Source organism: Coffea eugenioides, chromosome 9 (assembly GCF_003713205.1).
Source record: "Coffea eugenioides isolate CCC68of chromosome 9, Ceug_1.0, whole genome shotgun sequence".
In the NCBI taxonomy this organism is placed as follows: domain Eukaryota; kingdom Viridiplantae; phylum Streptophyta; class Magnoliopsida; order Gentianales; family Rubiaceae; genus Coffea; species Coffea eugenioides.
In genome coordinates this window covers 41,681,847-41,701,325 of record NC_040043.1, presented here as the reverse complement: position 1 = coordinate 41,701,325, position 19,479 = coordinate 41,681,847, and the positions used below count along the sequence as shown (strand labels likewise).

The following is a 19,479-nucleotide window of genomic DNA, read 5'->3' as shown; positions in this document are numbered from 1 at the left end:
AAGAAGTACAGAGCACAACAAATGGGTGTCACCAGAAGACAATTATCTAAAAAACAATGTGGATGGAGCCTTTTCTGAAGATGCAGCGGAAGTTGGTGTGGTGGTGAGAAATCACTTGGGTTAAGTGGAGGCTGTAATGGCTACACGGATCACTGGAGCTCATAGTGCTGAACATGTAGAATGCTTGGCATTTCTCAGTGCTTTGGAGTTTGCAAGAGACTTTGGAACCACACATTTCTTGCTAGAAGGGGATGCTTTAAATATTGTTGAGAGGATTAACAGCAATGAACAATTTTGAGTCTGCAGAGGCAATTTTGAGTTTTGGATGCAACCAGCAGCTCCAGCTCCTCTTACTCGACAAAATGTTCATCTTTCGCATCTATGGCAAAATACTAATGACTCCTTAAAAGTATAACTAACCCGTAATCCTGTTTCTTCATACTTTCGCAGCAATATTAGACAGAATAAATTTGCTAATAAATTTTAATTGGGGTTGGGGGCTTCTTGTTCTAATCAATTTTACTACTCTAGTAACTGTTTCTTTAGTTTCACCTTTGATTTTCTGCATTTCCATCCTCGCTAACTTTGAAAGTCAGAATCTTTATTCATGTTGTTGAACAGAATCATAACATTTTGTTGCGTTGTTGGTCATTGCATAGAAAAACAGAGAATTGAGAGGAGAAATTCATGTTCCCTATTGCAAGATCTTTGCGTCGTCAAATTGAACTTTCCTTGGCTTGAGAAGGGTGTCTTTTCTCTGGTTGGGTTGTATATAAGTTTCCTTAGCTCACTTTTTTGGACTAATATCTGCCTATAATTGCTGCTGCATTGCTTTGCCAATAAAGATGCACTTCTGACAACCATATATCTTCACGTAAGGCGACATTCTATAGCAGGTCGCGATCAACTTTGTGGACAAAGGGAGAGACTTCCTTGAATTTCATTAATGTCAGTGATATCCTCTTAGCTTGTGATCGTGATTCTGTAAGTTTTTGGCTCTTTTAATTGTGGATCAATTGTATCTCAGATTACTGCCCTCTGCTTTTATTGAAATCATCCTTTTCAGATAATATATATCTTGGGAAGCCTGATGGACCAGCTTGCCACACTGGATCTGAGACTTGTTATTATGCGTCCATTGAGACTGCGATGATTAACATAGTGTAGTGAAACTTCAGAAATAATAGGACAGTTACTAAAAGCCGCTATCTATGATTAACATGCAGGACTGCAACGAGATAATTCGGAGATGACTGGAGGATTTGGCTGATAAAGCATTAGGATGAAATGAATTACATTACAATGGAAGTAATCATTTAGAATTGGTACCTTAATTAAGCAAAAAAGGATCAAAATAGTCACTGATTCCAACATAAAATTGTTATCCAAAAGTGAAAAACTAGACAATTCTCATGGAGTTTTAGATTTGACATCCAACAAGACACTGGTAAGCACTGTCTTGGTCTCCAAAGATGCCTTAAGCAGCTTCAACGCCTGTCACGTAAGAAAAGCTTGAAATTAACTCATGGTGATGAACGGTCAAGTTTCGTCCGCTAAATTAAGGGATGACATTGAAAGAAAAAAAAGAAGAAGAAGTAAACTAACATTGAAAGAAAAAAGAAGTAAGCTTATGAAACGACAACCCAAGAAAGGAACAAGTACATGAAGCTGCGTTATATCAGCTAGTACTGGAAATTTTCTTCCTAAGAAAAGAGAGGATAGATTAATCGGTAGCAGTAACAAGCAAAATACTTGCATAAAATTCTCGACCTACCTTATTCATGCTAAGATCCACTTCCTTTTCTTTGAGGGCGCTTAGATCCTTGACATTAAGCTCGTTAAGCAGAGCAATGCTGGAAATGGCAGACATGGGCTTCACCTCCAAGTCGTCCATGATCATTGTAAGTCGCCGCCCCCTTCACAAATCCGCCTTCTTTACTGTCTGAAGTTTGTGGGGGAACTACATAGTTCATGCCCGAATTCATGGAGGACACGCAACTGGGGCAAACAGCTCGAGGGTCATCGGTCACATGCGTGGAACAACCATAATTAGAATTGCCGCACCTATAAAATGATTTGCCCTGTGTTCTCTCAGGTTTCGGCGAATCCTCCAGCTCCAAGATAGTGACCGGAGCGCCGGCGGGTGGTTTTGGACGTAGCAAGATGTCTTTGTTTTGGTTTGGCTGGATGTAGGCTTCATCAAGATATTTTAAGAAAGATGGCAGATCAGGCTTGCATCGTTCAAGCATTGGAGCGAGTCTTTTAGCTATAAATAAGCCAAAAAATTTTAGTTGTTAGTGTTGAATTTTTGCTAGCACGAATCACTATTGTTCCTTTTGCAGCTTGAGCTCCAATAGGGGATGAAGAAAGTTAATTTAGATTTGCTTGACACTGTAGGATCTCAGTTATTAAAAAGTAGTCGCCATTCGGTAGTGCAGTAATAAATTGTGATCCATTATGCTGAAGAAATAATACATATCGTTTGAAATGTCAATTAGGCTTTTCATATCAACATACAAAAGGTCACCAGAAACTTGATTATGTCTGGGGATTAGTATTTATATTTGCTTTTACTAAACAATCTCATTGCTGTAATCGCAAAGACTGAAACTTTCAGGCGAGCCTTCATCGGCTACGCCCATTTTCAATCGGTTGCTTGCTTTCATCCGAAGCATCCATGATATGCAGCTGGTATACCCGTCTGGACGTATTATCCGCCAATCACTCAGGGTTTCTAGTGCTTATATCCCTCCCTAGTTTACATGATGGGTATGTGTCGACTTGGGCATCAATCATTCGAGTACTTATCATTTTGTCTTCTTGAAGATGAATATGAACCATTCAAATATTTCCAATTTAAATTTTCCTTCACATGCAAATGAAATGTGACAGAGAAACTCTGCAACCCATACATAAATCATTTGCAGAAAACGTTCTTGGTGAAGGTAAGCCGCTACGATTGTCCACGAAATTACTTTCAGCGCCTCGATATGCCGAGATGCAAGCAAACACAAAATCAAGCACGTAATTCGAACTACTAGCGCGTCAAGACGTAATAAAGTTGAATCATGGATTCATATTAATTCTGAGAATTCCACATTAACATATTGATTCATATTCAAAAGTCTAGAACTTCAACTAGAAACCATAATAACACATAGAACGTAACGGTAAGGCAGCATCCTTATTTTCCCACACTCTTCATGAAGACATTTGTGAGTACGCTCTTGGACTCCAGAGATGTCTTCAGCAACTTCAGTGCCTGTTGAAAAAAAAAAAAGGAACTCAAGATATTATTTACACCTCTGCGATTAAATATTCTACATTAACATTTAGTTAAGTTCTCAATTGATTTGCCCACCTCATTCATGCCAAGAATCACCGCCTTCTCCTCAAGGGCTTCTATTTCCTTCACATTAAACTTGTTAAGCAGTGCAATGCTAGAGATAGTAGACATGGGCTTCACCACCAAGTCATCCATAACCATATAGGTCACGACACCCTTGACAAATCCCCCTTCGTCCCCTGCACTTGCTTCTTGCGCTGCTGGGGGAGCAACATATTTCAGGCTGATGGTCATGGCATTCCCGCACTGAGGACATATTGCCCTACGGTCATCAGATACACAGTTACAATTGCGACCATAGCAGCACCGGTAGAAAACAGCTTCAGTTTGTCCATCGTTGAGGGACAAGAGAGGAATGGAAGCAGGGGCTCTTGGCTTGAGAAGGGTGTCTTTGCTCTGGTTGGGTTGTATATATGTTTCGTTTAGACTCTCAATGCTCTCGTATAGGTTGGCCACGCAACCTAACATTCCTTACTTGCCCAGAAGCCTTATAATAGTACCAACTGGCAAAGACAGGATATGGAAAAGGAAATCAACTGTGCTTTTATTAGCTTCGGCAAATAGGACTTTGCGGCTTTTGGTGTCGATCAAAAGCTTCAAACTCACTTTCGAGGCTGCTGCAGCCATGGCTTATCAAGTTTTGTCAACTATGCTGGTGGTTTAATAGCTAATGGGGAATATAAGGTTTGGAGTTGGAGGGTTGAAGCACTACGTACATATACAGGACGGAATTGAAGAAGTAATGCGTGCACGAAGATGGTTTCGAGATTAGGTAGGAGTGATTAGTTGGCATTGAGATGCTGAATTCTGCAGTTCCCAGTGGCGGCTTCAGCATTGGAAATGAACAGAAGTTATTTTCAAATTAAACACAAGAATCAATTCTTCTTGTGTAATGCTCTATAGTGTTACAGCTGGAACTTGGAATGTAAAAACTGAAAACCCCTCGACTGCTCTATGTAACCTTTCACTCTGAACTCAATAAGATGAATGGGCATACTGCTTTAGTATACTGAACGACGTTCAACTGACCAATTGGAAAAATCTCACCGTTTTGCAGTTTTAGCATCTTATGATAATTTAGAACAGGAGAGATCATATCGTGAGACCACCTTAATGGTCGGTCTCTTTCAGATGGAACTGCAGAAGGAAAATAACAAGCTCTTGTTTACCCACATGGTCCAGGAAGACGTACCAAGCACTTTTTTTTATTCCAAAATGCATCGAAGATGCCTCGGCAAGCTTCAAGGCTCTCCCTCAATGAGTAAACAAACTGAGTTTAGCTCATTGACATTGCAAATCACAGGAATGCAACACTGCGAGGTGCCGGTTGTGGTCACATTTATGTTGGAGAGTTTCAAGGAAAAGGCTATGAGGACGAAATTGTCCCTCAAAAAGTTACTTTCGGTCTCTCCTAACTGCACAAGTACACGGAGTGACCAAAACGGTGCAAATTTACTAATTCAGTGACATTTTTAACTAATAAAAAAGTTTAGTGACGACAACCGGCACCTTGCAATAGTTCAGTGACATTTCGCGCAATTTACTCTTTTCTTTATTGATTCAATAGAAAAACTACAGTTTTCTATTGCTTAAATATATAATTAAACCTTTCAACAGCTTAAATATGACTAACTCCAATTAGGCATCTTCACTCCAAGAAAAGCATTCAGTTGATTGTTTTCGTCCAAAGCATCCATGAGTTGCAGCTAGTACATCTGACTAGAAATATGATACGCTAATCGAGGGAAAAAGAAAGGTTAAAATGACTGCGAATTTGGACTCTGAAATCAACACATTTTGCTTAAGGGTTCAAGAAATAAAAGACTCCTAATTTGGAAGAGTCTATAGATGCCACTCGAATCACAGATCAGCAAATAGTACGCTATAACAAGCACGTAAACTGACCGACGACTTAGCGTGGGAATACGTCAAACTAGACAACAATAATCGAAGGAAGAGCACCAAGGTGGTTTTGGAATTAGACAGGCGTGATTCAGTTAGTTGGCCTTGAGATGCTAAATAGTACTACGGTTCCCACTGACGGCTTAAATTAATTGGCATTCAGTGTGAGTAAAACTTGTGGTTTACATTCATATTGGGTAATGGTCTGGAGCTTAACTGCTTGACTGCAACATTTAAACCTCTATCTGAATTCAACAAGCGGATTCAGTTAACATTAGGAAAAATCTACCGATTCCCAGTTCTGTACCTTAATGAATTCAGAGCAGAAAATCGTAGTCATGGTTCCACCCCAATGTTCTCATTCAGAAGACCAAATTCTATTGGACTAACAAAAGGAAAGCAGGGCTTCCAAATCAAGGCTCCTTATAATTCAAGAGATCAATTTGTTCCGATCAATAATAACAAAATTTAGTAGAAGAATTCCCAACACACAATGGAAATTTGTGAAGGGTGAATCTATTGGTGAAGCTGCATTATGGCAACCTTAAAATTCAATGATATGTAGTAACTGACAGATACCTACTTTTCGCCTAATGTGTTTCATGCCAAGATCCACCACCTCCCCTCGAATGCTGTTCAGGTACTACAATATATCTGAGCTTATCCCGTCAAGGGGGCACGAAATAGGATTCTGACTAGTTGGGCCAGCGTGGAAAACTCGGTTCTCTGTTTCATTAAAGTTACCGAATGAAAGTGGAATTCTAGTGAGTTTCAAATCCTTATGTTTGGGAACTCGCCGATGCAACGCTGCGTAGAAACATATATTTACGCAAAATTTCGAGTTTTGGGTGCAATCAGCACCTCCAGCTCCTCTTACTCGACAAAGTGTTCATCTTTCGCATTTATAGCAAAATACTAATGACCCCTTAAAAGTATAACTAACCCGTAATCCTGTTTCTTCATACTTTCGCCGCAATATTAGACAGAATAAATTTGCTAATAAATTTTAATTGGGGTCGAAGGCTTCTTGTTCTCATCAATTGTACTACTCTAGTAACTGTTTCTTTAATTTCACCTTCGATTTTCTGCATTTCCATCCCCGTTAACTTTGAAAGTTAGAATCTTTATTCATGTTGTTGAACAGAATCATATTATTGTTGCGTTGTTGGTCATTGCATAGAAAAACGGAGAATTGAGAGGACAAATTCATGTTGCCGATTGCAAGATCTTTGCGTCGTCAAGTTGAACTATCCTTGTGCTATTTGCAGATTTAGATCTTCATCATCTTTTAAGTGTATTTGTGTTCCACTAAAATTTTTTCGAGGGCCTGAAAGAGTACAAGGTAAATTACTGCATTTCTGAGGTAGATGTTGTTACTTTTGAGTTTTGTCCGACACTTTGGATATGCGACTTTTTTCTTTTTCCTTTCTTTCTTAGGGGAGAAGACTTGAGACCTTTTTTTTTTTTTTTTTTTTTTTCTCGTTACATTAATGTTTCTGTAATCTAATCTATCCTAATATAAGGAGAGGAGAACTGCAATAAGTAGAAGTTTCATCGGAAAAAACCAATAAAGACAGTCACATATAATGATAAATTGGTTCGAGATAAGGTTCAACTCTTAACTTCCCAGCACCACCAAGCCTTGATGTTTGACCGTGACCATCAAGCCAAAGGCACAGAAGACTTAACACTGAGAGTGGTTATTTTACATGCCAGGGGCACTAAACACCAAGTCGTCTGACGTTTGGTTTTTATTTATAGTACTTTTTACCTGAACGTTATTTTTTGCAGCATTTTTACCTGTCTGTCAAACCACGTTAGGTTTTATCATAAAAAATATCGAAAGTTTCAAATTTACATTTTCTTTCATCTTTTTTTCTCTTCTCTCAACCGGAACTTCTCATATCACCTACATTTGGCAATGCAATTTTTTCTTTTCTTTTCTTTTTGGGAAGTAAAAATAAGTTTTCAAAATATCCCATTTTTATTAAAAAAGGAATCTCATCATGTTAACTAAATTCAAAACTTTGCTATTGTTAAATATATTCTTCCTCAAATTAACATCAATAAAAGGAGGTGAGATACAAATATGATAAAATATCTCTCATATGCATTGTCTCGGACATTTTAAATTTTCAACAAAATTTTTTTGTTGATGTTAAAAGTACATGGTATTCTTTTTGGTATTATTTTATAATTTTTTTTATTTGTACATGAAATGAGTTTTTTTTGCATTTTACATAGAATCCAATTCTTTTCTTTTTAAGTATCGTTTCTACTAATTGTTACTTTGAAGTAACATTTTTGTCGTTAGTATTGACTGTTAATCAAACGAGAAAAGTTCGTCCAACAAAAAAAAAAAAGGAAGAAAGTGCAACTAAAAAGATATCAAGGTAGAAAGTGAAATGGCACCAAGCTTTAGAGGAACTTAGTGCTTTTAATCCTTAACCTGGAAGATAGGTATTGCATCAACCCTAATAGACACACTCTCTTGATAAGGATTAACACAGATGCTGCATTCTCAGCAGGAATGGACAAATGTGGACTTGGAGGGGTAGCAAGGCACTGGAAAGCAGGGATAATAAAAGCATGGGCAAAAGCAGCAAGGAAAACCAGTGAACCACTGGTGAGGAAGCTGTAGTGGAAATGATAATGGAAGAAAGCACCAGAGATTCCAGAGTTACTGTTTCACTAGACGACATACAAAACATGAAAAGTCTGTTTGACAAATGTACCTTTTCTTTTGTTAATAGACTAAGTAATGGACGTGCACACAATCTAGCAAAGTTTGCTGTCAAAGTCAAACTAGTTAGAGAAGGAAACTTTCCCATGCGGCTCAAAGAGAGCGCACAAAAGGATCGTTTGGGTAGTTACCCAGTTTGTAACTGAGCTTGTGGTATCAAGTTAGTAAATGAAATATATACAAATGCTTTTGACCCAAAAAAAAAAAATAGACACTCTTTTTAAATTGTTGAAAAAAGTAATTTTGATCGCACATATATTTGTCTTTATAAATCCACATTATGTAAATATTCCTCATACGAGAGTTAATTTTTTTCATACTTAATGGAAATTTTGAGAGTCTCATAAAATCAGAACCGAAATTTTTTAAAAAAATATTATATATATGTATGTATGTATGTATAAAATATAAGAAGAAGAATCTCAGCATATCTGTAGCTTGATGATGAGGGGATCATTATGGGAAGGAGCCAAAAGCAATCGTACAAAAGATGATGATGATGATGATATGCTGAAACATGTTTGTTTCTTTAAACCAAAAAACATAATCTTTAATGACTTTAATTTCAATTCTTTCTGGCATCTTACACGGGATTATGAGTGAAAATGTGATTAATTATTTATAATCTATCTCACAAATCAAACTCAAGATTCAATTGATCTAATAGGAGTCTAATCGATAGAAATCACAAGACAACGAACGACTGCACCTAGTCACAATCTGTTATGTTGGATTGACCACCTGGCCCCTCCAACTTCCCAGGTTTAGGCCCGTCAAAGGCTTCAATATTTTCATAAACCAAGATTTAACTCCGAGAATGTAACAGCAAGAGCATCTTTCATTTTCCCGTATTCTTCAAGAAGACATTTGTGAGTGCCGTCTTGGACTCAAAAGATGCCTTGAGCAACATCAATGCCTGCAGTGAAGAGAGAACAAACTCATGATATTGTCAAACTCATTTCATTAAATTAATTAACCATCCTACATTAACAACAAACAATAAGTTCTTAATTGATTTGCCCACCTCATTCATGCCAAGAATCACCTCCTTCTCCTCCAGGGCACCAACTTCCTTCACATTCAACCTGTTAAGCAGTGCAATGCTAGAGATAGTAGACATGGGCTTCACCACCAAGTCATCCATAACCATATAGGTCACTACACCCTTGACAAATCCCCCTTCGTCCCCTGCAGCTGCTGCTTTCACTGCTGGAGGAGCAACATATTTCATGCTGTTGGTCATGGCATTCTTGCACTGGGGACATATTGCCTTGGGGTCATCAGACGCAAAGTTGCAATTGTAACCACGGCCGCACCTGTAGAAAACAGCTTTAGTTTGTCCATCGTCGAGGGACAAGAGAGGAATGGAAGCAGCGGCTCTTGGCTTGAGAAGGGTGTCTTTGCTCTGGTTGGGTTGTATATATGTTTCGTTTAGACTCTCAATGCTCTCGTATAGGTTGGCCACGCAACCTACCATTCCTTGCTTGCCCAGAAGCCTTATAACAGTTCCCACTGGCAAAGACAGGACGTGGAAAAGGAAATCAACTGTGATTTTATTAGCTTCGGCAAATAGGACTTTGCAGCTTTTGGTGTCGATCAAAAGCTTCAAACTCACTGACGAGGCTGCTGCAGCCATGGCTTATCAAGTTTTGTCAACTGCGCTAGTGGTTTAATTGCAAATGGGGAATATATGATTTGGAGTTGAACTGAGGAAGCACTACGTATATATAAAGGAAAGAATTGAAGAAGTAGTTGAATGCATCAAGAATTCGAGACGGTTTGGAGATCAGATTGGCTTTGAGATGCTAAAATAGTACTGCTTTAGTAGCTTTTTCAATCGTTTCGCTGCACGTTAGGGAATCCAATAAGCAGAGGAAGCCGGGGGTCTTGGCTTGAGAAGTGTGTCTTTGCTTTTGAGTTTTGGCCGACACTTTCGATATGCGACTTTTTTCTTTTTCCTTTCTTTCTTAAGGGAGAAGACTTAAGACTTGAGAGTAGTTATTTTACCGGCCAGCGGCACTAAATACCAAGTCGTCTGGCGTTTGGTTTTTCATTTATAGTACTTTTTACCTGAACGTTATTTTTGCTGCATTTTTACCCTTCTGTCAAACCACGTTAGGTTTTATCATAAAAAAATATCGAGGTTTGATACAAATATGGTAAAATATCTCTCATATGCATTATCTTGGACATTTTAAATTTTCAACAATTTTTTTTTTGGTTGTTAAAAGTACATGGTATTTTTTTGGTATTATTTTATAATTCTTTTTGTACATGAATTTACATAGAATCCAAGGCATGTGATTTTTCGAAACCAAAAAATATTGGATCCTTTTCTTTTCTTTTTAAGTATCGTTTCTCCTAATTATTACTTTGAAGTAACATTTTTGTCGTCAGTATCGACTGTTAGTCAAACGAGGAAAGTTCATCCCAAAAGGAAAAAAAAAAAAAAAGGAGGAATGTGCAACTGAAAAGATATCAAGGTGGAAAGTGAAATGGCACCAAGCTTTAGAGGAACTCAACGCTTTTAATCCTTAACCTAGAAGATAGGTATTGCATCAACCCTAATAGACACGCTCTCTTTTTAAATTGTTGAAAAAAGTAATTTTGATCGCACATATATTTGTCTTTATAAATCCACATTATGTAAATATTCCTCATACGATCAGTTCTCTCTGGAGTTAATTTTTTTTCATACTTAATGGAAATTTTGAGAGTCTCATAAAATCAGAACCAAAGAATATAATAAAAGAAGAAGAATCTCAGAATATCTGTATCTTGATGACGAGGGGATCATTATGGGAAGAAGCTCAAAGTAATCGTACAAAAGATGATGATGATGATACACTGAAACATGTTTGTTTCTTTAAACCAAAAACATATATAATCTTTTAATGACTTTAATTTCAATTCTTTCTGGCATCTTATACGGGATTTTGAGTGAAAATGTGATTAATTATTTTTCATCTATCTTCAAATCAAACCCAAGATTCAATTAATCTATTAGGAATCTAATCGATAGAAATCACAGGACAACGAACGACTGTACCTAATCACAATCTGTTATGTTGGTTTGATCACTTAGCCCTTCCCACTTCCCAGGTTTACGCCTGTTAAAGGGAGTTTATTGTCAAAATAACTCTTCTTCCAAAACATATACCCAAAGTAATATATTTTTATAATTTATTACCTTTATAATCCTTTTTTTGCCACTTAGGCAGCATATGTGTCAGGATAGAGATAAAAACACATTTCATATCTCTTTTCCATCTAATATCTTCTCCAATTTTCTTTCTAAATCTTCCCACATTTTTTTGTTTCATTATCTTTCCCTTGTCAAACGTATATTTGAGATATTTTTACTGTAGCTCTTTTTTTGATATGATGTATGTGAGATAAAAAGGTGATTCGAAAATATGTTGATGATACAAGTCAGTGTGTGTAAATAAGGTGTAAATAAAGTGAAATAATCTTCAATCCAAACACACTCGTAATTCTAAGAAATCAATATTTATATTAACAGTATCTAAAAAATATGCTTCTCGAGTTGATAATCTCAAGGCAAATGAAAATTATTCTCGTGTCTTTTTAAGGAGTAGGAATGATAACATAAATAAATATGACAGTCTTGAAGTTTTTTAATTGCTTACAATTTTTGTTGAAATTTTTGTTGCAACTTTTGTATTTTTAAAATTTATTTTTTGAAAAATATATATGCAATAGGTTTGATACATTTTAAAAAAATTAGAGCCCAATAATAGCAAGGTCAATAATGGTAGAATTTATTTTAAATAATTATAAAGAAATTTTAAAAGTTATGCAATCTTCTTGTGCCTCTGTAATAAAAAAAAATTTAAATTTTTAGTTCATGTTGGATACTTTAAATTAGATTTGAACTTTCTTTTCTTGTTATCGTGCATGGTAATTAGGATAACTAGATGGCAACAATAACATTATTATGGGAATAAATTTTGAAAGTAAATCACATTGGGAATATTTTTTAACAAGAGTGTTATTTTGGCAATAAACTCCAAAGAAGGCTTCAATATTTTCATAAATATAATTTAAAGTGAGCTTAAGCTGTGATTGGAAGGAATGACATTTAGTTTAGGGCGTCACTTGCTTTATGAAACTTACATGGTCCGGCAACGAAGTTAACGGTCGGAAAAAGTAGATATTTTTTTACATGAAATTTACATAGATTTTTCTCTGCTTCTGCAAATTTAACTTTTGGTGTTTTCAAGCTCACTTTTGGGTCTGCCGTTCTTTAATGGTTATTGATCTCATTTAGCTAGTGCCTCTGTAGTTATCAATCAGTGTAAAAAAGATGCGACGAGGATCATTCTCACGAAGCTAATCACACTCCTGTCAAGTGCAAGAACTAGCTGATTGCGGTTTTAATTTTGGGTCGCAATTAGGGCTGTAATCGAGTCGAGCGAGTATACAGATAGGGGTGCTCAATCGAGCGCGATACTCGAGCTCAACTCGACATACAGATAGGGGTGCTCGAGCTCGAGCTCGAGCGAGTAGTATTATTGAAACTCAAACTCGAGCTCGAAACTTGCTCGCAATACTCGAGCTCGACTCGTATGGGCTCGAGTCCATTCGAGTCTTATCGAGCTCGCTCGAGCTCGTTCGAGCTCGAGTTATTAAATTTCATTTTTTTGATAATTTTTGAGCGAAAAGACATTATTACCCTTTTAAAATTTTTATATGACTTGAAACATTTCGTAAATTCGACAATTCTTTTGGGTATAAGGGTAATTTTATAATAATAATATATTAAATAATTAAAATTAAAATACTCGATAAGGCTCGTCGAGCCTTCGAGCATCACTTCTGGATGCTCGAACTCGACTCGATAACCTTATCGAGCTGCTCGAAACTCGACTTGAACTCGGTTTGACCAAGTTCGAGTCAAGTTCTTGACCGAGCTGCTCGCGAGCAGCTCGGTTCGATTACATCCCTAGTCGCAATCATATGGTGTTGTACATGAATTAAAGCTAAAGAATTTCTTTATGAAAATTCGCCTCCTGTCAAAGAACAAAATTCTCATGTTGGAAGGAGCATTAAATTGATCGTGTTGGAAGTATGCAAACGCAAATTTAGTACGTAATTCCCACAATCACGTCAAGACGTAGTACAGTCGGATGTTGGATTCATAGTAATGAATATATTCCACATTAGCATTAATTCTCATCCAAAATTCTACTCGAAAACCAAAATTAAATTCAACTCCGAGAATATAGCAGCAAGAGCATCTTCACGGGAATGCAACATTTTCCTTATTGATTCAATAGAAAAACAACAGTTTTCTATTGCTTGAATATATAAGTAAACCGTTCAACAGCTTAAATATGACCAACTCCAATTAGGCACCTTCACTCCTAGAAAAGCATTCAGTTGATTGTTTTCGTCCACGGCAGTCAGCATGAGTAAAACTTGTGGTTTGCATTCACATTGGGTAATGGTCTGGAGCTTAACTGCTTGACTGCAACATTTAAACCTCTGTCTGAATTCAACAAGCGGATTCAGTTAACCGATTCCCAGTTCTGCACCTTAATGAATTCAGAGCAGAAAATCATAGTCATGGTTCCACCCCAATATCTATTCTCATTCAGAAGACCAAATTCTATTGGACTAACAAAAGGAAAACAGGGCTTCCAAATCAAGGCCCCTTATAATTCAAGAGATCAATTTGTTCCGCACAATGATAAAAAAAAATTTGGTAGAAGAAATTTTTTCAACACAGGATGGAAATTTGTGAAGGGTGAATCTATTGGTGAAGCTGCATTGTGGTGGCAACCTTAAAATTCAATGATATGTCGTAACTAACAGATACCTAGTTTTCGCCTAACGCGTTCCATGCCAAGATCCACCAACTTCCCTCGAATGCTGTTCGGATACTGCAGCATATCTGAGCTTATCCCGTCAAGGGGGCACGAAATAGGATTCTGACTGGTCGGGCCAGCGTCTAAAAGTAAAACTGGGATCTCTGTTTTATTAAAGTTTCCGAATGAAAGTGGAATTCTAGTATAAGTTTCAAATCCTCATGTCTGGGAACTCGCCGATGCAACGCTGCGTACGGAATAGGAGCAGCTCCAGCTCCTCTTACTCGACAAAGCGTTCATCTTTCGCATTTATGACAAAATACTAAAAAGTATAACTAACCCGTAATCCTGTTTCTTCACAGTTCCGCAGAGACAGAATAAATTTGCTAATAAATTTTAATTGGGGTTGGGGGCTTCTTGTTCTCATCAATTGTACTACTCTAGTAACTGTTTCTTTAATTTCACCTTCGATTTTCTGCATTTCCATCCTCGCTAACTTTGAAAGTCAGAATCTTTATTCATGTTGTTGAACAGAATCAAATCATTTTGTTGCGTTGTTGGTCATTGCATAGAAAAACAGACTCTGTTTAACAGAGAATTGAGAGGAGAAATTCATGTTCCCAATTGCAAGATCTTTGCGTCGTCAAATTGAACTTTCCTTCTGCTATTTGTAGATTTAGATCTTCATCATCTTTTAAGTGTATTTGTGTTCCACTAAAAAATTTTCGAGGGCCTGAAAGAATGCACGGTAAATTACTGCATTTCTGTACTGATTTACTGTTGCGATTTTCATGCGCCGGAAGGGTTATCTTATCTCCTTCAATTTTTAAATTTTTACCACAGCCCTGAGTCAATGCCGACATCTTTTTACCTGTTCTTCAATCCGATTCAGAGCCCTACCTGGGAAATCTGCCAATTAAATAGCTGGGCCATTTTTCTACACCTACCTGCCATATTCTCGTTTTTTTTTTTTTTTTTTTTTCTAAATGAAAGTGCACTTTTAGAGCACTTTGATTTTAGAGCACATCTACATCATTACATCAGTCTCCTTGAAAATCCAAAGAAAACCGTCAACGAGCAAGTCATGCCAATGGCAATCCTCTTCAGGCAAATTCCCCTCTTCACTGTCCTCCCCCTCTCCCTTCTCTCCCTCTTCCTACTCTTCCGCCTACTCGCCAACCACCAACCCCACCGTTTTTCCCAGCTACCAAAACCCTTTCCTCCACCGCCTAAAGTAGCCTACTTCATTTCCGGCACTAACAATGATGGCCCAAGAATCTTCAGGCTTCTTCAAGCCACATATCACCCAAGAAACTACTATCTGTTGCACCTTGACCGGCGTGCATCGGATAAGCAGAGGGATCAGCTTGCTAGAATTGTGGGTTCTGTTGAAATCTTCGTTGCAGCTGGGAATGTGAATGTTATGAAGAAGTCAAACCCGGTAAACGAAGAGGGCTCCTCTCCTCTTGCTTTGATTCTTCATGGTGCGGCTATTTTGTCGAGGTGGAAAAAAGACTGGGATTGGTTTGTTAACCTTGCTGCTTCCGATTATCCTCTCATTCCTCAGGATGGTATGATGGCCTGTCTTTTTCAATTCATTTGACTTCACTGTCTTCATTTGATTACCGCCATTATCTTAATATCCTTTACCATCATAATTTTTTACTACTTGTCCTCAAAGATATGCAGCATTGTTGCGCTTTTTATTCATTTTATATTTTGTAAGCCTGACTAATCGGGTAAGCGTATGTCTCGAGACTAGAATTATCTGGAAGTGGATGGCCTTACTTGCACTGTAATCTGAATTTTGGCTGAAATTATATAGTAATCAACCAGCTCATTCCATGAAGATATTCAGCTTCTTGGTAACTGTTTATTTTATCTAATGTTCAGATGATCTGTTACTTATTGATCACTTCCTGTGTTGGACATGGTGTTGAGTTACTTAATTGCAATATGATAGTGGAAGGAGGGTTGACTTCAATAGTAAATTTGCAGTCATTGCATGTTAAGGTTAGCAAAGTTTTAAACTTGCATACTTTACTGCTTAAGTGGATTGAAAGCTTAGATACATATTCCTCGTAATTGCTTTAGATCTCATCTAGTTTGATGTAATCCTCTTGAATCTTTTTCTAGCAATCTTAGGTCTAGCTTTTAGTTTTAGATTCTTTTGGGTGGTTAATCATAACCAGTGATTGTGCACGTTGTCCAAAAATCAAATTGGTGCCTTTAGTCATTTTAGCAGTTAATTTGAAAAAAAAAAAAAGAAGACTTCTGTTTTCCCATCAAATAGGAAATTCAACACCTTGGCCTTTTATATGCTTCTATAAGCCTGAGAATCTCTCTGTAAACATATTTTTGTCGAATGATTGAAATTGAAATGTTTAGTTAGCTAATCTGTCAATTTATGTTGGATGAAGTGTAGTTATCATATTCTCATATTTGCAGATTTTCTCCACATCTTGTCATATTTACCAAGAGAGTTGAATTTCATAGAACATGAGACTAACATCACCATGCAGGAGTAAGCACCTCTATGCCCCATCTATCTGCTCTATTAATCCAAAAACATGTATATAAGAAGTTTAGATCATATGTTTCAGATATCAAAGGATTACCGACGTGATTGTTGATCCACGCCTTTATCTTCAATCAGCAGGAAGAATGTTCATGGGCAGTGAAAAGCGTACGGTACCAAATGCCTTCAGGTTTTTAACAGGTACGCGCCTTTTCTTTTTGATATTTTCCTGAACCCTTCCTATCATCATGGATTTGAAGGACAACTTATGTATCCATGCCCCTTAGAGGTTGTCCGACAAGCACTTTCATGAAGGAATTTCATTAATATCAGCAAATTAGTACAGGAGGGAACTTTTTCTTGCTGACTTATGGATTAACCACTGTGAAAGTTGCTATTTGACCCTTTGCAATGTGCACATTTCTCCGCTATTCTTTGTTTCACATGTCATTTCCCATCCTGCAATAAAAGTTGAGAACCACCAAGACAATCATAAGTTATATGGCCTTTTCTATAAGTCCCTTAGTTGTTTCACTACACTAACATTTCTGAAACTTGCTCATCTTTACCAGGTTCTCCACACGTGATTCTCAATCACAAACTCATTCAGTTTGCTCTCCTAGGATGGGAAAATTTTCCAAGGATACTCCTATTATACTTCTCAAACACTAGACTTTCTCATAAAGCCTATTTCCAGACCCTTGCTTGCAATTCAGAGTTCTCTCGCACTGTAATCAACTCAAATTTGCGATACACTGACTGCAACTCCCCTTGTTCCGAAAGCCATCATAGCAGAAGGCCTATGGATTTTGGGAGTATGCTCGCAAGCGGAGCAGCTTTTGCTGGAAATTTTTCAGTAAATGATCCAATTATGGATGTTATTGACTCAGTTGTGCTCAATCGTGGTAAAGGAATGCCTGCACCAGGTGCATGGTGCTTGGGAAGGTCATGGAGTGGCAGGGTTTCTTGCTCGGAATGGGGTGATGTTGATATATTGAGGCCTGGTCCAGCTGCAAGAAGGTTTAAGCAGCTGCTTCTTAAATTAATGAAGAGCAAATCATTCAGGTCCGACTTTACTTGACCAGTGATGCTTGGCAACTACTGCTTCAAAAGCTTTAGGACTCAATCTGCAAACTTACAAAAAGCTGTAGTTTGTCCTGTACAAAACAAAAGTGGAGGCATTCCATTAATTTGTGGATAATAGGTCAATTGAGGTGTAGGTTTTCGCTTTTAGCTCTATCTTCTTGTCAGCTATATAAAATTAGTGTCTCGAATCATTAGCAGCCATTTATTTATTTCCCAGAAATCAGCTGGTGTTCTCAATGGCTGCTGTTCCCAGAAGTTAGCCCCATGGTAACTCTTCTAGAAAAACTTTTTGCGCTACACGATCATGCATGTATCTCTGCATTCTTCACAGTCATGCCCTGAGGACTTGAACCAATTATATTTTCACAGAATAGAAACCTATTTGAGAAAAAAGAAGGACAAGTACTAGCGTTGGAACTTGTTTAAGAATCTAAAAGTTGACCGAAAGCAATAAAATTGGGAAAAGGTTGACCGTTGAATCCGTGCTGAAATGTTGAAAAAAGTCGAGCAACTTGTGGCGGGATAAATGAGTTGGATTTAGACCGCATAGGCTGTAGTTGTGGTTACGGCTGTGACTTGTGAGCCTGTTCTTATTTGGCTTAGCGGAGACATTCAAATAAGAGTAAAAATTCCAAACTTATTAAATATATGGCTGTGTATAACGTCTCTGTTAAATGATGACAAAGTCGTTGCTGGTCTCGCAAGTGGCAACACCTTGAGTTAAAAAAAATTACACTGACACGTGTTGGGCTTTAAGTTTAAGGATGTGATTTACTTTACCATTTATGTACTACTACTGTTACTTTTTTCTTCGGTACTAAAATATTGTCAAGTGCGTCGTAAATATGTGCAAAAAGCTCAATTGATTGAAATATTGACGTACTAATTATGCCTAAGAAATGTAGCTATTGTGCCTTATGCTTCATTTTGGATTTCAATAAAATGTGAAAGAATGCCATGCCGATGATGTTTTGGCTTTAGCGTAACTGCGAAATATAAATGACCATTCGTTTTTTGGGGTGAAATTCAAATATGTTATGGATTCTGTTACTTTTTTTTTTTTTTTTTGGCCGCGACCCTCTCTCTCTGGTGGTGAGCTCCAGCTCCCTCTGGTTGCGATTGGAAAGAGGGTTACTGGTGGAAGCGGCGGTAGTTGGTGGCGTATTTTTAATTTTTTTAAAAAAAATATTATAAATTCTAAAAAAACTCAAAATATATTCTCAAAAATAATCTCAAGAACACCTTCAAAAATATTTAACCATCGGACATAAAAGTTTTTCATATATATATATCATTGCAATAAAATTTTTGAAAAATACCCAATCAATACTGATCCCAAACCTTAAATAACCGAACTTGTAACCAGAATAAAACAGGAATCGAAACAAAATCAGAATCAAAGATTCAAAAATCGTAACTATAATCTACCTTATAAAGTCCACTTCATATTCCATTTTTTAGAAGAACTGGAACGATCGATTTTTAAATCAAAGTCAGACAATTTTGAAAACCATGGCTATATCTAGATCCATGATTTTTTTTTTGGCCTAAAATGATAGAAGGTTTTATTCATTACCAAAGTATGATTACATGCTGAGCAAGGGCTCAAGTTGAGTTGTACAAAAGTGTACTAAGACATTAAAAATCTAAGAATTTCTCGTCAAAAGTTATGTTTTGAGCAAGTTTGCTCAATCTTTTACTTAAACTACTATGTTCAACATTTGGATTATCAAATGAGCATTTCTTAAACACTGAGCTAAGACTGTTTATGTCCTCCAGGCGTGCAACATTTGGATTAGTCTAAGAATTTGATGAGAGGACATGCGTTTATAAAACTTAATTATTTAATGATGACAATCCATGTCTACATGAGTTTAAAAGCACGTTTATCTAATTTTTGTACTTTAGATGCTAGTTAGACACAATCACTAATTGAAACAAGAAACTGATGGTAATAAAAAATAAAAATTCAAATGACACAATTTTATGTGCCTTAAAATGGCAGAGCTTGCGCCAATTATTTATGGAGACTCGAAAGACAGCCGGTTAGGTA

The 19,479-nt window shown here is 37.1% G+C and overlaps 3 protein-coding genes and 1 long non-coding RNA gene across 4 annotated transcripts; 1 reads left to right on the top strand and 3 right to left on the bottom strand.

Moving 5' to 3' along the window:
• Positions 1-1,309: 1,309 nt before the first annotated feature.
• Positions 1,310-1,945, bottom strand: LOC113783815. The gene is made up of 2 exons (XR_003469988.1): positions 1,775-1,945; positions 1,310-1,494 (listed from the first exon to the last, which is right to left on the bottom strand). It is a non-coding gene; the product is annotated as an uncharacterized LOC113783815 (long non-coding RNA).
• Positions 1,946-3,184: 1,239 nt separating this feature from the next.
• Positions 3,185-3,814, bottom strand: LOC113782601. The gene is made up of 2 exons (XM_027328480.1): positions 3,362-3,814; positions 3,185-3,262 (listed from the first exon to the last, which is right to left on the bottom strand). Exons 1-2 carry the CDS (start codon positions 3,812-3,814, stop codon positions 3,185-3,187), a joined length of 531 nt encoding a protein of 176 aa, XP_027184281.1.
• A 4,810-nt stretch (positions 3,815-8,624) lies between these two features.
• On the bottom strand, positions 8,625-9,884 carry LOC113783109. The gene is made up of 2 exons (XM_027329146.1): positions 9,016-9,884; positions 8,625-8,907 (listed from the first exon to the last, which is right to left on the bottom strand). The coding sequence occupies exons 1-2, from the start codon at positions 9,625-9,627 to the stop codon at positions 8,830-8,832; spliced, it is 690 nt and encodes a 229-aa protein (XP_027184947.1). The 5' UTR covers positions 9,628-9,884; the 3' UTR covers positions 8,625-8,829.
• Positions 9,885-14,859: 4,975 nt separating this feature from the next.
• On the top strand, positions 14,860-17,754 carry LOC113783352 (beta-glucuronosyltransferase GlcAT14A-like). Its single transcript, XM_027329463.1, has 4 exons — positions 14,860-15,393; positions 16,271-16,346; positions 16,426-16,541; positions 16,913-17,754. The coding sequence occupies exons 1-4, from the start codon at positions 14,907-14,909 to the stop codon at positions 17,419-17,421; spliced, it is 1,188 nt and encodes a 395-aa protein (XP_027185264.1). The 5' UTR covers positions 14,860-14,906; the 3' UTR covers positions 17,422-17,754.
• Positions 17,755-19,479: the final 1,725 nt, after the last annotated feature.